Source organism: Columba livia, chromosome 3, assembly GCF_036013475.1.
Source record: "Columba livia isolate bColLiv1 breed racing homer chromosome 3, bColLiv1.pat.W.v2, whole genome shotgun sequence".
Taxonomy (NCBI): Eukaryota; Metazoa; Chordata; class Aves; order Columbiformes; family Columbidae; genus Columba; species Columba livia.
The window spans coordinates 109,206,845-109,222,187 of NC_088604.1; the positions used below are offsets into that span (position 1 = coordinate 109,206,845).

A 15,343-nucleotide genomic window follows, 5' to 3' on the forward strand; every position below is an offset into this window, starting at 1 on the left:
TGGTTACCTTTCTTGTTTTTCTCCTTGGTGACCACTGTCATGGCCATGGTGCTAGGGGGCACCAGCTCCCCTGTGCCAGGGATGCGGCTGACCTGGAGTGAGCGGAAGTTGCTCTTGAGCGTGTTCTTGATACCCGTCTCCCGCTTCTCACCCTCCTTCTTCCTGTCCAGCCCTTGTGTTGTCCAGTAGTCCACCTGCAGGCCCATCACCTCCACACCAGGGCTCAGAGACCTGGGCAAGATGGGCAGCACCATGCAGCACACAGATTCTGTCCTTGCCGCTCCCCATAGCCCAGCTGCAGCCTGCTCTGGGAGCATACTGGCCCAAAACACAGCACCTCAAACCCTCCCACCCCAGCACCCACTGCCTCAGACTGCATGGGGCTTCCTTACCCAGCACCCGAGAGGCCACTGCTGACAGACGGGGAGGGTGGTGGGGTGCTCACAGTCTCCTTGCCATAGGGGGATGCTCCACCAGTGGCTGGTGCTGAGCTCAGCAGGGAAGGGGTGCACACTGTAGCATCATCCGAGTCCACTGTGGAGGAAGAAGGTGGGTTGAGGGGGGCTCAGGGACACCAACAAGGGCCTCCCCACAGCAGAGAAGGGAGCCAAGGACTGTGGGCCCTCAGGGACTCACCAGAGGCGTTGAAGGACTGCTCCACCAGACCCACCTTCACCACCTGCAAGGACAGACAAGTCATGAATCCCAGCATCAGCAGGGCTGTGTTACCCCTCTCCATCCCAGCCCAAACTGCCTGCTGGTCCCTCAATGCACTCACCCCCACAAAGGGTACAAACTTCTGGCAGGAGTCCTCGTCGGGGCTGCACAAGAAAGAGAGGCTGGTCAGGGTCTGGGAGTGCTGACCAGCAAGTGCCTTGTAGCCTGGGAACCCCCAGGCTGGAAGGGGCCAGTGCTGGCTCATGGCCACTGGGACTCTCTCCTCTGCCCTCCCTTCCCATGGGATTCCCTGTCCCCCGCATGGCAGCACAGGGCACACTACAGAAGGAGGCAAGGTGTTGGCCCCTCCAGTGCTGGGAGAGGGTTTGCATGCGGGAGGGTAGCCCTGCCCCGCTTTGGGGTCACGGCTCCTCTGCACGGCAAGAGGGATGGACGTACATGGGGGGAAGGGAGGAGGCCAGGCAGCGGCACAGCAAGCACAAGCCAATACCTGATATAAAAATCAAAATAGAGACTTCTCTTCCTTGGGTGCCAGAAACCAAGAGAAGGGAGAGGTGAGAGTGCAGCTGGAACATGAGCGTCAACCCCCAGGCAGCACCATGCTGGCTCACAGCCCCCAGCCCAGCCCAGCCCAGCCCCGGCAGCTGGTCCCCACTGTGGGGGCTGCCACAGCCAACAGCTGCTGGAGGGGCTGAGTGCTCCGGGGGTGGCAGGGGATGGCACTGCAGGCCTTTCTGTGTGGAATCCCAGCTCCCCTCAGCACCACATTGCTTGCTGGGGAAGTAGAGTACCGGTCCCCAGTCCTTCATTCGCTTGTCCCCCATTTCCCGCAGCCCTCTCCCAGGCACAGCCCAGACTGGGGCTGCACCTCAAGGCCACACTCACCTCTTCTGCTTGTAGGTCAGCATGGCTTCAGAGATGGGGAGCTGGTGAGAGAGGCTGGCTCCAGCGATGAACTGGGCGACACGGCCTGCAATGTCCACAGTGTCTGTGGGCACAAAGAGCAGTGAGACACTTGGTGACAACCGGGCTTTGTGGGCAACCAGGGCAACCCCCAGTATCAGTGCAGGCTGGGGGATGAAGGGATTGAGAGCAGCCCTGTGGAGAAGGACTTGGGGGTACTGGTGGATGAAAAATTGGACATGAGCCAGCAATGTGCGCTTGCAGACCAGAAGGCAAATCATATCTTGGGCTGCATCAAAAGGAGTGTGTCCAGCAGGCCGAGGGAGGTGATCCTGCCCCTCTGCTCTGCTCTGGTGAGACCCCACCTGGAGTCCTGTGTCCAGCTCTGGAGCCCTGAGTACAGGAAAGACATGGACCTGTTGGAGAGGAGCCAGAGGGGGCCACAGAAATGATCAGAGGGTGGGAACAGCTCTGCTGTGAGGACAGGCTGAGAGAGTTGGGGTTGTTCAGCCTGGAGAAGGATCCAGGGAGACCTTATTGCAGTCTTTCAGTACTTAAAAGGGCCTGATAAGAAGGATGGGGACAGACTTATTAGCAGGGCCTGTTGAGACAGCACAAGGTATAACAGTTTTAAACTAAAGGAGGGGAGATTCAGGCCAAACACAAGGAAGAAATTTCTTGCAATGAGGGTGGTGAAACACTGGAACAGGTTGCCCATAGAGGTGGTAGATGCCCCATCCCTGGAAACATCCAAGGCCAGGCTGGATGGGGCTCTGAGCAATCTGATATAGTTGAAGATGTCCCTGCTCACTGCAGGGGGGTTAGACTAGATGAGCTTTGAAGGTCCATTCTGATCCAAACTATTCAATGATTCTAAGACTTGGTGGCAACTGGGCTCCCCCCGTCAGGGCACCGCTGGTCCCAGCCTGCCCTGCTCCTCACCTGCGATGGGTGGCTCAGCCCTGCTGAACAGCTCCCGCCATGCTGTGTCCAGGAAGAGAGTGCTGTATTTGTTATCCACTGAGGCCAGGTACTTGGCCAGAGGGTGAGAGCCTGCAGGTGAGAAGGGCCATGTTGGCTCCAAGCTGGGGAGCCCAGGTTGGTTGGAGAGGACACCCCTGGGGCTGGGCTTGTGGTGGCTCTCACCCAGTGGCACAAGCAGGAACCGAAGATAGTTGAGCCAGTCAGGTGTCTTGCTGGCCAGCTGCTCCACAAAGAAACGGAGGACAATGCTCAAGTAGCTCTGATCCCCTGCCACCACCATCTTCACTGGCGGAGGCATGTGGGAGTTACAATTACAGCTGCAAAAGGGAGAGAAAAGGAGACCATGAGGTACAAGCTCAGCAGGTGGCTCTTGGGCAGGGCAAGTGCTCAGCGAAGCCAGTCAACCCAGCATCAGAAACCCACTGCTGACCATTTCCAGCTTGCTGGGAACTGCCATTGGCACAGCCAGCCCTGAGATTGCCCAGCTCTCCCCAGGACCTACACCTGCTCCTATAGTTGTCATGTCCACAATCCCAATGGGTCCTAATGAGCCCCTGGTAGAGCCAGGGCCTTTCCCAGCCCTTCTCTGCAGTCACAGGGAGCTGCCAGGCTGAGCCCAGGCTGTACTCACTATCGCTGGATGCGGGAGACGGTGGTGTTGAAGGCTGCTTGGATGTCCGCCACGGAGCAGGTGGATACGACCAACTGCTTGTGCGCCTGGAGCTGCTCACTCACGTACTGCCAATGCAGAGAGCTCGAGTTAAGGCACACTGAGGGGCCATAGCTGTGCTGGCCAGCACCAGCCCATGCTGGTCCCTGTGCCCCCAGGATAGAGATGGGGTCTCTGTCCCCACCCATGCCAAGTGAGAAGGCTGAAACCATCAGGTCCCCCTGGCTGCATGCCTGAGCATCCTCACTGCTCCCATCTCCATTTTTGCCTTTAAACACAGCAGTCTTTAGCCTGTGATGGGCAAGGGCAAAACTGTCCCAAGAATGAGGCTATTATCCTTGAGATAAAGGGTCCAGGGACCCTCTGATTTAAATCCTGCATCCCACAGCAGGGCCCCACTCTTGGCTCAGTCCTTCTCTGCTCATCCCCTTCTCTTACTCTCTCCCATTGTGGCACTCCAAAATCAGGCTAAACACGAGGAAGAAACTTTTTACATTGAGGGTGGTGAAACACTGGCCCAGGTTGCCCAGAGAGGTGGTAGATGCCCTGCCCCTGGAGACATTCAAGGCCAGGGTGGACAAGGCTCTGAGCAACCTGATCTGGTTGAAGATGTCCCTGCTCATTGCAGGGGGGTTGGACTAGGTGACCTTTAAAGGTCCTTTCCAACCCAAACTATTCCATCATCCTATTATCCTATCATCATTCTGTGCCTTTTCAGATGTCTGTGTGCAGCTGAACAGTGGTAAGACAGGCTGTCATGCCTGACAAGGGGTCTTAGAGGATGTCACGACAGGGTCTGGGAATGGGCATTGCTCCTTTTTCCCCATCAGGACAAGAGCTAGAGCAGGGACATGCCAAGGATGTGCGGCTTGGGTCAAGACTCCACTGCCTCTTGCTGAGAAGCCATTTCTTCTGCCACAAACCCTGCCTTGACCCAGAAATGCTGGTGTGCGGCATATGATGGAGGAGATACACCAGACTCTTGTATATGTAGCTCAACACTGCGAAATATACTGTCTCCCTGAAAGAAGGGCCATGTTGAGGGAGAGGAAGGCAGAGCTGGCACCAGTTTCCCTAGGACATGCTGCCATGGTTGGGAGAATCCCCTGGGACACTGCTTACAGCTCCTCCCATGCATTCAGTTCCCGTCACGCCTACTCACCTGCCCCTGCCACTCAGCAACATTCACTAGCACGATACTCTCAGGGAGCTGGTCATCTGAGACTAGGATCTGGTTCAGCTGATCGTAAACAGACTTTCGGGGCACCTATGACAGCATCATCACAAAAGTTAACCCCAGCTGGCTGCCTTGTCTGCTCTAGCCATGGCTGAAGGCCTGGCAGGGCTCTTGAGTGAGAAACCTCCAGGTGAGGTGGCTTCCAGAGCCTCACCTGGGTACTGTGCCATGAATCTGGAGAGCTCTCGCTGTCCAGGCTGCTGGCGCGGCCACCCTGTCCCTTTGAGCTCTGCCGGTCCTTCACAGAGGTGCTGCGAGGACGCCACAACTGCTTGCTCTCTGCCTTGCTGTAAGTGAGAAGCAGGAGAGGTGACACTGTTGAGGAAATCCCATCTCCACCAACCTCAACGCACCCCAGGGAGCCAACGTGGGCCCCCTCAGCCCTGGCATGGGATGCAGACCCACCTTACCTGGGAGACACAGCACCAGGGAGCTCAGCTTTGGTCCCAGGGCCCAGCTGGGCCAGCTTGTCCACACTGCCCTCCCTCATGGCAACATCTCCGGGGGACAGCCGTGAACATGGCTCCTCTGTGGCCAGCTCCTGAGGGACACACACAGTCACTTTGCACACACTGCTCTCCCTGCCCTGCTCCCTGTGCACATGGGTGCACCCATCCAGGATAGACCTGGTGGCCCTGCTGGAGAGCCAAGGTTGCAGGGCCTTGAAGGGGCTGGGCTGCATCTCCTGCAGACCCTAACCCTCCTTCCACTCTTGCTGCTCTCCAGCCCAATCTATTTGTCCTTCCAGTCCTGCTCCCAGGCTGGTGGGCAACCAGAAAGCAAGGTGAGGCATACAGTGGGGTGCAGCCCCACTCCACATCCTGTAGCCTGGACTCACCAGTGCAGGGACCTCCACTCCTGGCTCCTCCTGTGGTCGCAGTGCTCCTGGCTTCCGCTTGTCTGCCTCGCCCTGAGGAACAGGGAGTGGGGTCAGAGCAGGATGAAGCTTCCCAGGTGGGGTGGCTGCCAGTGACCAACACCTGTCCTCACAGAACACATGCTCCCGCAGGGAAGCCCGGCATCCCCCTGGGACCGATGCCCCCCATCGCTACCTGTCTGCCTGCACTGGGAAAAAGAAGAGGAAAGAAGGGAAGGAGCAACCCCAGGCAGATGCTGCCAGAAGCTGTGGGCTCAGAGGGAGCTGCAGGCACTGTGGGGTTGATGGGCTGGCTGGGGAGGGAAGGGAGCAAGAGGTGGTGGTGGTGGTGGTGGTGGTGGTGGTAGTATAACTCACAGGGCTGCCCGACTCTTGATCCTGCCCTTTCTGGCTGTGCAGACTGCCGATCTCAGTCTGGGAACCAGAATGAGAGACTCCCTCAAAGAAACGCCTGCAGAGAAACAGACAGACGAACAGACGGACAGACAGACAGATGGGAGAGAAAAAGGCAGGAATAAGAGAGGAACAAAGTCACCATGATCCCAGCACAACCCCACCAGCCTGTCCCAAGCACAGAGCACCATGGGGAGGTCCCCAGTGGGACACAGGGACAGACACCCAAGTGTTCAAGCACCTCACAGGTTAGGGACTGCCAGCCCCACACACCATGGTCTGCTGCAGCAATGCTGGGTGCAGGGACAGGATGGTGCCACCAGGACTAAGTCTGTGGCCCCTGTGAGTTGGAGGCAGCATCCTTGTCTCCTAGACAACAATGACTTCTCTCTCAGGTGATTCCCTACCACTGCAGTGAAGGGTGAGGAACTGTTGCCCCATCTCTGTTTCTGAACATTTCCAGCAGCAGCTTCCACATTCCCTTTCTGCTTTCCCCTTTCCTGAGGCTCTGACAACCACAGTATTGCACACAGAACCACACCCCATGTAATGCAGCAGCACAGCGATGTCTTGTTTTGTTCCCCAACACTTAAATTTGCCTTTTTTTAGGTCTCTGAGCTGATGTTTTGGTAGAGCTGCACAGTTCAACTCCCAAGTCCTCTTCCCACATCACAGTGGGCAACACAGGAATTCCCTTGGGACAGCAGGACTGTCTCTGCCACCTTTGTTTCCCCTTTTTCCACCCATTGTTCATTTACCAAGGACCCCCCCCACGTGCTGTGGGCTGCTCAAAGACCAGTCTTTAGGACTCTAAGTCTCTATCACCAGATTCTCACTTGTCAGTTTTCCCAGGACCCTTGCAGAAACTGCAGCCCATCTGCAACATGTGACTTCCCTGCAGGAGATCTGAGCCAGCTTCCCTCTAAGCTGTCTCTACATATTTTCTCACTAACTCCCAACTCTCTTGATTTGCATGGTGTGCAGGTGGGGATACCAGGTTGCAGGTTTCCAGGGATGGCCACAGAGGTGTAGAATTTAGAGCAGTTCTTCTGTTAGGACTCTGTCAGGGTTTCCATTGTTTTCTATTGTCCTCATGTGGATATATACACAGGGCACCTACAGACCTCTGAACATCTACACCTTTTACTTTCTTTCTAACTTGTTTCCTCATTTGTATACACCACGCTGTGTTGCCAGGCACAACAGTGTTTGTCAGGTTCTTTGCTTTTACTGCTTTTACAAGGACATTTCATCTCAGTAAATGATGGTCCGCACCACAGAGCAGCTCTTCAGCAGCAGTGTTTATACACTGGCTAGGAGAGGTCAAAGCCCAATTTTCCTCACTGGCTCTGTGACCAAATGCTTCACATGTTCATTTACCAAAGCTACAGGTTTAGAGTTGGCATTGTGGCCCAGTGGGACATTTTCTCCCGGTCACCCAGGGCTAAATGATGTCTCCTGTTACTAACATACTTCTGCTCTCTCCATCTCTCCAATCTCGGCCTCAGGCATTGTCACCACCCTGTACAGACATTACCCTTGACTTTTCACAGATGGAAATTTCAATCCATACAGACCATGTTAATAACTTGAGTCAAACCAGATTAATACATAAGTTTTCTAATAATTCATCCCTCCAACCAGCATCTCTCCCACACTCCTCTGTACTGTTCAGTAATCCCACCAGAATGTGACATACCTCTGGGGCCACTGGCACCTCAAAACAGTATCTTCATCCCCTCCTTTTTCTTAGATATTGGATGCATCTAGATTGTATGTGCTTGGTCTGGCTTTCAACATCCCACTTAAATGGTTCTGTCTTTCCCCGTGGAAGCTGTGTCTGTTTCTGCCCTCTCCCACTTGCAATTCAGAAGCTTTCATCCCTAGAGAATGTGTCACACTGAGCACAGAGCTCTTCTGCAACTCTCAGCTTTCCCTATTCCACAGTTTAAAATCTCTCATATGGGCTTGAGTCGGAGTCTCAGCAGGTTGAGATTTAGGTAAATTCCAGCCCTTCTGCATAGCCTCCTTCTGTTTGCAATGAATTAGCCTCCTGTTCCCCATCCATTTTCCCAGTCACCTGTGGAGCCATTTGCTCCTTCACCTCTGATCTTCAATCAAAGGCCTGTTGAGGTCTTATCTAACAGCCTCCATTCTAGGTCTAGTTTCGCCCCAGTGCAGAAGCAGTCTGCTGCATGGCCACGCTGGCTGATCAAAAGGATGGCTATCTGCTCCCAACACCACTGGCCCAGCCCAGGACACCAGCCATTGCTCACTCTTAAGGATTACATTAAAGCCTTCACAGGGTCTAGCAAGACTGCCTATGACAATAAACAAATCCAATTTAAGGATCACATCTTGAATTTACAGGCTGGACTGGAAGGTCATCACCAGCTGAGAAGGCTACGCAGGGCCTGGAGACCATGCAGGCTACACTGGAGACCTTGGCAGCTCCCACATCTCCTTAGAAAAAGTACAGACCCAGTAATGTGAATTCAGGGGGTACACACTCAGCACTGTCAGAAACTGAGACACTAGAGAATAAACCAAGCTAGGTACACATGAACAGGCTGAAAACCAGTCCAGGGCCCACTACCAGAGACAGCAGCAAACACCCAAGGAAGACTATACAGGCAGGTATAAGCACAAACCATAACTTTAGGATGCTCTCCCAGTGACCAGATGTTTGCAAGTGGGCATCTGCAGATACAGGGTAAAGTCTTATATTTAAATATCCTTACTAGACTTTTCTTGTAGTTTACAGAGTTTACATACATAAACCATTAACTGATAACAAAAAGACCTTCAGTTTTCTCCAACAGCATCTTTGTTTCTTTAAAGCCTTCATTAGGAGAACATTTGGAACTCCTTTTGAAGTGCAAGTAGACCACCTAAGCAGCTCCCCCTTGCTCATGTGTCTCCTGTCTCCTTCACAATGACTTGTGTGTTTGTGGAAGACAACTTCTGTCACGTTCCTACTTCTTCCTAGGGGTTCCCAAATGTAGCAGATTTAATTTCAAACAGTTTGCCTGTGGTAGACCAAGTCTGCTACCTCTGCTAAGTACCTTCAGCAGGGATTCCAGCTAATCCAAATTATATTTAAATACTGAACTACAGAAACAATAATGACAAGTAAGCTTGGTTTAACTAGAAGAGATCGAACCCAGCGCACTGTGAGGCAGCCATGGAGAAAGATAATAAAAGGCAACTTTCTCACAAAAGGACAGCACAGAAACAGAACAGCCATGAGCAGAGAGGCCAGGTAAACATAGATCACTAGAGACCTCTGTGCCAGGTCAATAGTGCTTGGCAGAGCAAGTCAAGCCACTGGGTGCCTGGGGAATGAGGTGAGGAACATTGCTGATGGTTGCTAGTCACCTGTCTCCACAAAGGGTGGGAACACAGCATGCAGATCTTGTAGGGACATAAGGACTGATCCAAGGAGTCACAAAGTGCTCAAAAGACAGGCATGCTTCAGTATGGAGAGCCCTGAGAAAACTAGGACTGTCAGCAGAAAGATATGAGAGCTGGGAACAGCAGGGGTTTAGATGAAGTAGGTATTCTTCCAGCAGTTCAGTGTCAGATGCTGGATTGGCAGGAAATTAAATAAGACTAAATGTGAAGGAAGGCAGGTTTAATGGGCAGTTTTGAGTTTATTGAACAAGATATGCAAGTGATGAGCTCAGTGGTGCCAACAGAATATGGTGATGGGAGTGGACACAAGATAATGCCTGCATTAGCCCAAGCAACAGAATAGTGTCACAGGGCATGCCTCCAGGTCCCACAGACTGTGCTGTCGGCCTGTGACTCCCTGCAACCCTTACCTTAGGGTGGGCTTGGGTGTGCTGTGCACACTCTCATTGTCCTCAATCTCCGGGCCACTGTCACTATTGTTGCACTCTTCCAGGCTGTCATAGAGCAAGCCCAGGTCTTCTTCCACCTCCTGGGTCTGGTCTACAGGGTCAGAGTCCAGGACCTGTGGGACCAAGTCCAGAGGACAATTAAGAGGTATGGAGTCACCTGCATACCTGGCTAGGCACATACAAGCTCCCTCCCAGCCACGAGGCACACCACGGCACTGTTCCCACCTCAGAGAGCCAAATCCAGCCTGTGGAAGAATCAAGTGACACTGTCATTGGGCCAAAGGATGGTGCCACAAGCACGACATCTGAAGGAGTCTCAGACACCCATCATACTTACTGGGAGAGTTAAGACACCTGGTAGGGACCTCCCCTGGCTGTGCCACACACTCAGTGCAGGCTCCAGGCTCCCAGACAAGGCCAGCTGCCTCCAGGCTGTTAGCCTGCTCTCAGTTGTGAACAAGATTGCCCCTGCAATGCCAGCTCCTGGGGCAGAGCCAGGGTATAACAGCACCCCTCTTCCCCTGGCCTCTCTCCCTAACAGGAAGGTGCTTTTGATTTGAGCACAAGGCTCAGAGCCACCCTCCTGAGGCAGAGGGCTTTGGAAAAGCCAAGCCCCAGTCTATGCCATGTCTCACACCATCACCCCTGAGCACCTGCAGCTCATGTCCTGTGCTTCCAGTGAGTGGGAACTAGGACTCTGACACCTACATGTCTGCAAGAGACACTGCCAGGTGGGGCAGCCTTCCCGTTTCTTACCTCCTCTGTCACTTTAAACCTCTTCAGCAAAGCCACGAATTTCTGCTTGAAGTTTGGTTGCTAAAAGAAAACAAGGAAAGAAAAAAGATCAGCAGAACTAGCAAACCAGCTTCCCAGATGACTAATGTTCAGGCTGTGGTTGCTCTCTTTAATATGCTGTCGGCTCCTTTCTGGGTCCACAGGCCAAGGTCAGCTATGATCTCCCTTGCTCTTTGAATTTCCTGGAGGAGTTGGACTAAACCTAGACTCTGCAAGAAGCCACTGTATCTGGGCATGAGGGAGGGTTCAAAGACTCAGACTCTGCTGCAGGCTGGAATAGCACTTTCTCTCTATTTAAATCGCCTTTCTTCCGAGACCATCTGGTTCAGGGATGCTGCCTTCAAGCACAAAAAGAGGGGGGACAAACTCTGGAGGAAGGTGCCCAGGGACCTGCAGGGCTGAAGCAGATGGGGAGATGCTTGGGGAGCAGGAGCCTGGCAGAGTAGCTTCCCCCTTCTGCTGACAGGCAGAAGAGCTGCTAATGGCTCACTCTTCCTTGCGCTAACTTTCCCCTTCCTCAGGGATGGAAAGAGAAGAACCATGTCACAGCAGCAAGCCAAAACTGTGTTGCATGCAGATCATCACTGACTGGGAGCCAGGCTAAACACAGTGCAGACCATGAGCTGCTGTACAGCTCTGCACAACAAGCTGACTCACTAATGGCAAGAGGTTTGCACCTTCTTCTCAGAGCCCAGGACTCTCTCCCCTGCTCTGCATCAGGGTGAACATCCCCCTCAAGCCCCCTTCACTCCTTGCAGGGAGGTAAGGAAGTGAATCCCTTCCATCCCTTTGATCGTGTTGTAAATGCTAATGTTACTCTGGTCATCGATGTTGTTCGGATCATTTTCCTTCTAGCCTTCTTGGTTTTCCTCAAGTCATCCTCTTCATCAAACAGATCCTGCAGGCAAAAGGTCACAGCACATCAGAGCAACTCAGAGCGCATCTCCTAGAAATTCTCCCATTCCGCACTTGCCTCCTATTTTGAAAAGCTTTGGTACACTGCACCCCCAAAGTCTTGCTTCTCACTTCTCCTACCTCTTTCTATGCAGCTTCTCCCTCCTTAGCATTGTCCCCCAACAGACCTTCTTCCCCAGTGCCTTTGTCCCCAGGCCTCTCCAGGCAAACATGTACCAGCAAGATTCAGAGAAGAGACAGCAGCTTTTCTCTGACAGTCCTTGTTACAACCTGAAACGCTTTTCTCTGCACTCACCAGCCTCCCTTGTGACCTATGAGTTGTTCTCCTGTTCACCCATCTCCAGGGTTAACTCAAAGGGCACAGCATCTGAGCTCACAAAAAGTGTTCTTGCGGGGATCAGCCTCAACAATACACACAGCTCTCAGAGACACAGGGTCCTGACGTGTGAACCCAGCATGATGAGACAGGTAATGTGGAGGATCCTGAACAAGGGTTTGTCCCTGTTCTTGATCAGCATGCTACCACAAGTCTTTTTTGGCCCTGAGTGTAGGCACCACAACAAGAGGACAGCAAACAGCAGTGGCACAGCTCATCACAGAGCTGGGACAGGTCTGCCACCTCTGACCCTTTTCAGACCCAGACTGTACTTCTTCCTAAAAGATCTATCCTGTCTCAGAGAGGGCAGCTCTGGTCCATCATCACAGGGAGATGGGAGAGAATCATGGTGCAAGGTGGAGGGGGCTCAGCAGGGGTTTTGCGCTGCAGAACAGGTGGCTCCAAGAACACACGGGTGATACCTACAGCTTTCCAAAGTCCCTTGCCCCACCATGGATTTGACAGCAGCCCACAGTTCTTCCTGCTGTCAGATATTGGGGCTCTCTACCCTCTGAAACCATGACAAATGTTTACAAGGAAGATGGGAGGGTTCAGCATGATTGAGACCCTCAAACTCTGATTCTTGCCCCAGAAATGGGAACAGGACACCAGCCACCCTGCCAGGCCTCCCTTACCTGACCCTGCACAGCATCATCGCTGGCTTCCTGCTCCGAGGAGAAGCTGTCATCCTCTTCTTCAGAATAGTTATCAATGTCTGGGGAGCGATCTGAAAGCAGAAAGTGCAGATGCCACAGCTAAGCATGATGCCTGTCATGACTCCAGTGAAATGACTGGTATTGCTGGCAGGTGCTTGAGGATGCACTCTGTTACCCACTTCCTATTCCAAACATTTGCCGTCAGATCTGTGAGTGCTAACACACCTGAAGCTTTGATTTTAGGACCTGAGGGGACGCTCCCATCCTCATGGTCAATGGGCTGACTGGACAAAGAGTAGATGCTGATTTCAGCCACTCGGATGTTCGTGTCCTTCATGTTGCTGTGGAGACCCAGAAGCTGCCCGCCATCTGTCGGGTGCTGCATCACCTAGGCAGATAGAAAAGCCCCTGCCAGGGTGACACAATGACAGCTGGCAGCCCACCCCCTCTGTCTTATAGTTAGCCAACAAGCCAAAGCACTCACAGCACCCAGAGCCTGCCAGCCAGCCCAACTCCCTTCCCAGCACTGGTATGGGGAGGCCATGCAACGGTCCCCTGTGTTCCCAGCACCCTGTACCTCGGCCATGTTAATGATGCCCACTGCAAGGGTCTTGTAGCCCAGGATCGTGCGGTTCTTGTATCTCTTCCTCCGCTGCAGCATGATCTGCAGTTTGTTGCCATCTCTCTTGAGGAAGTGTGGGTACTGGGGAAGTGAAGCACAGGGAAGATGAAAGCACAAGGGCAGGGCTCAGCACGACACATAGGTAGAAAATTCATTCTCAGTGCTGATGTACAGCAAGATCTGACCTGCTGAGCTTTGAGGTACCCCTCAAGGGCCACCTGCACTCTGCATGATCCTTCAAATCTACATTGCACTGCAGAACAAACCCTGGAGCAATGGAGCAGTGCGCCAGCAGCAGGAATCTGTGGTGTTATGATCTGAGCACGGGCAACCACAGGAGGCCCCTCCTCAGAGGCTGTCCCCTTCACACTGAGCCCTCAAAGCCATGCTTGCCAAGAAATGCCAGTGAAGGGAGCACTAGGGAGGCCCAGGGGAACACGCAACACAAGGTACCTGCAGTGAGAAGGTAAGCTCCAGCTCGGTCTCCATCAGGCCACCAGGAGGAAGGACGTATTCATTTGATCTCAGGACTCGCTTTGAACCCTACAACAAGATTGGTAGATGCACACAGCTAAGCTGGAACGTCTTGACCACAGACTCCACTGCACCAAACACACGAGTCATAGTATCATAGAATAGTTTGGGTTGGAGGGGACCTTCAAAGGTTATCTAATCCACACCCCCTGCAATGAGCAGGGACATCTCCAACTAGATCATGTTGCTCAGAGCCCCATCCAGTCTGACCTTGAATGTTTCCAGGGATAGAGAAGTCAATGGTGTTCACAGTCCACAAAGAAAAAGACTCTGTTCTGTTCCACCTCACAGAGCAACACACCCATCAAGGCTTTGCAAAAGCCTGCAGTTTCTCCTGAGCTGCCAAAGGCCCCTTTTCCTTGCCCACCTGCCAGGGAGCACTTGCTCTTCTCAAACCTGCTCTGCTTAATCTGTCTCCTTGCACCTGGAGCCCACCAGCTGCTGTAGAAGAGCACACTGCTAGAGCCAGAGGGAGTCATGCAGGGGAAGGAAAGGCCCCCAACACACTGCCTAGCCAGGAGAGGGGCAGGTCCTGGAGCACATCTCTGCCCCGCAGCAGATGGACCCAGTGCAGACCCCTGCCCAGGCACAGCTGGCAGGATGGTTCTGCTGGGACCAAGGCAGGATGTCCCATGGAAGCACTTCCCTTTACTTCTGTCCTGTCTTTACTATCTCTATGGCTTGGCTGCTGACAGAGACACTAAATGACTCAGGAGATTAAAAATGCACTCTGCACACACCAGGCTTTCTTGATCATAGGGTGGCATAATGCACAGTTCCCCACAAAGGGACCATGTCCTGTCCACTGACTGTGTCCTCACAGGGGTGTGTGACCAGCTCCAAGTATAAAGTAGCTCATGGCAGTTCCTCACTCTCTCCTGTCTCCCTGTGAATAGGCCAGCAAGCTGAGACATTGATCTAGGGAGACAACAGGATAGATCAGTACAGCTGTTCTTGCAAATCACTTATTATTGAATCATTGAATCATAGAATATGAGATTGGAAGTGACCTCAAGGATCATCTAGTCCAACCTTTCCTGGCAAAAGCACAGTCTACACAAGATGGCCCAGCACCTTGTCCAGATGAATCTTAAAAGTGTCCATTGTTGTGGAATCCACCACTTGCCTGATGAGATTATTCCAATGGCTGATTGTTCTCATCATGAAAAATTTCCCTCTTGCGTCCAATTGGAATCTCCCCGGGAGCAATTTGTACCCATTACACCTCATCTTTTCCATTTGACTCCTGGTAAAAGGGAGTCTCCGTCTTCTTTGTAGCCACTCTTTAAATACTGGAACATGGTGACGAGGTCTCCCCTAAGTCTTATTTTCTCAAGGCTGAAGAAGCCCACTTCTCTCAGCCTTTCCTCATATGGCAGCTTCCCAGTCCTTGGATCATCTTTGTGGCCCTTCTCTGGACCCTCTCCAGCCTGTCCACATCTCTTTTGTACCAAAACTGAACACAATATTCCAGGTGTGGCCTGACAAGCACTGAGTAGAGCAGGATAATCGCTTCTTTGTCTCTGCTGGTGATGGCCATGTTGATGCAGCCCAGAATCCTGTTGGCTTTCTGTGCCACAGCAGCAGCACACTGTTCACTCGAGCTTGCTGTCCACCAGGACCCCCAGGTCCCTTTCCACAGAGCTGTTCCCCAGCTGGGTAGATCCCAGCCTGTGCTGCACTCCTGGATTATGTTTTCCCAGTTGCAAGACCTTACACTTGGCCTTGCTGAACTTCATAAGGTTCTTCTTAGCCTACTCTTCCATCCTATTCAGGTCTTTCTGCAGGGTGGCTCTCCCTTCCAAAGTGTCCACTTCCCCACTCAGTTTGGTGTCATCAG

At 52.9% G+C, this 15,343-nt stretch overlaps 1 protein-coding gene across 8 annotated transcripts in view; it reads right to left on the minus strand.

The window, feature by feature from the left end:
* Positions 1 to 15,343, minus strand: part of LOC102092851 (phosphofurin acidic cluster sorting protein 1) — a 97,632-nt gene that overhangs the window by 1,279 nt on the left and 81,010 nt on the right. For 3 of the 8 annotated variants that reach the window (XM_065058967.1, XM_065058972.1, XM_021296320.2), the window contains 21 exons: positions 13,423 to 13,512; positions 12,925 to 13,050; positions 12,573 to 12,735; positions 12,327 to 12,418; positions 11,218 to 11,298; positions 10,362 to 10,421; positions 9,567 to 9,718; positions 5,707 to 5,800; positions 5,311 to 5,382; positions 4,883 to 5,013; positions 4,627 to 4,759; positions 4,398 to 4,502; positions 3,197 to 3,303; positions 2,728 to 2,882; positions 2,524 to 2,634; positions 1,564 to 1,666; positions 1,169 to 1,201; positions 779 to 821; positions 637 to 679; positions 393 to 534; positions 8 to 231 (listed from right to left, as the gene is read on the minus strand). In XM_065058967.1, coding sequence (XP_064915039.1) covers positions 8 to 231; positions 393 to 534; positions 637 to 679; positions 779 to 821; positions 1,169 to 1,201; positions 1,564 to 1,666; positions 2,524 to 2,634; positions 2,728 to 2,882; positions 3,197 to 3,303; positions 4,398 to 4,502; positions 4,627 to 4,759; positions 4,883 to 5,013; positions 5,311 to 5,382; positions 5,707 to 5,800; positions 9,567 to 9,718; positions 10,362 to 10,421; positions 11,218 to 11,298; positions 12,327 to 12,418; positions 12,573 to 12,735; positions 12,925 to 13,050; positions 13,423 to 13,512 — 2,260 coding nt within the window. The remainder of the gene's footprint in view (positions 1 to 7; positions 232 to 392; positions 535 to 636; positions 680 to 778; positions 822 to 1,168; positions 1,202 to 1,563; positions 1,667 to 2,523; positions 2,635 to 2,727; positions 2,883 to 3,196; positions 3,304 to 4,397; positions 4,503 to 4,626; positions 4,760 to 4,882; positions 5,014 to 5,310; positions 5,383 to 5,706; positions 5,801 to 9,566; positions 9,719 to 10,361; positions 10,422 to 11,217; positions 11,299 to 12,326; positions 12,419 to 12,572; positions 12,736 to 12,924; positions 13,051 to 13,422; positions 13,513 to 15,343) is intronic. The other 5 variants (XM_065058969.1, XM_065058973.1, XM_065058971.1 and 2 more) reach the window with 3 other exon arrangements.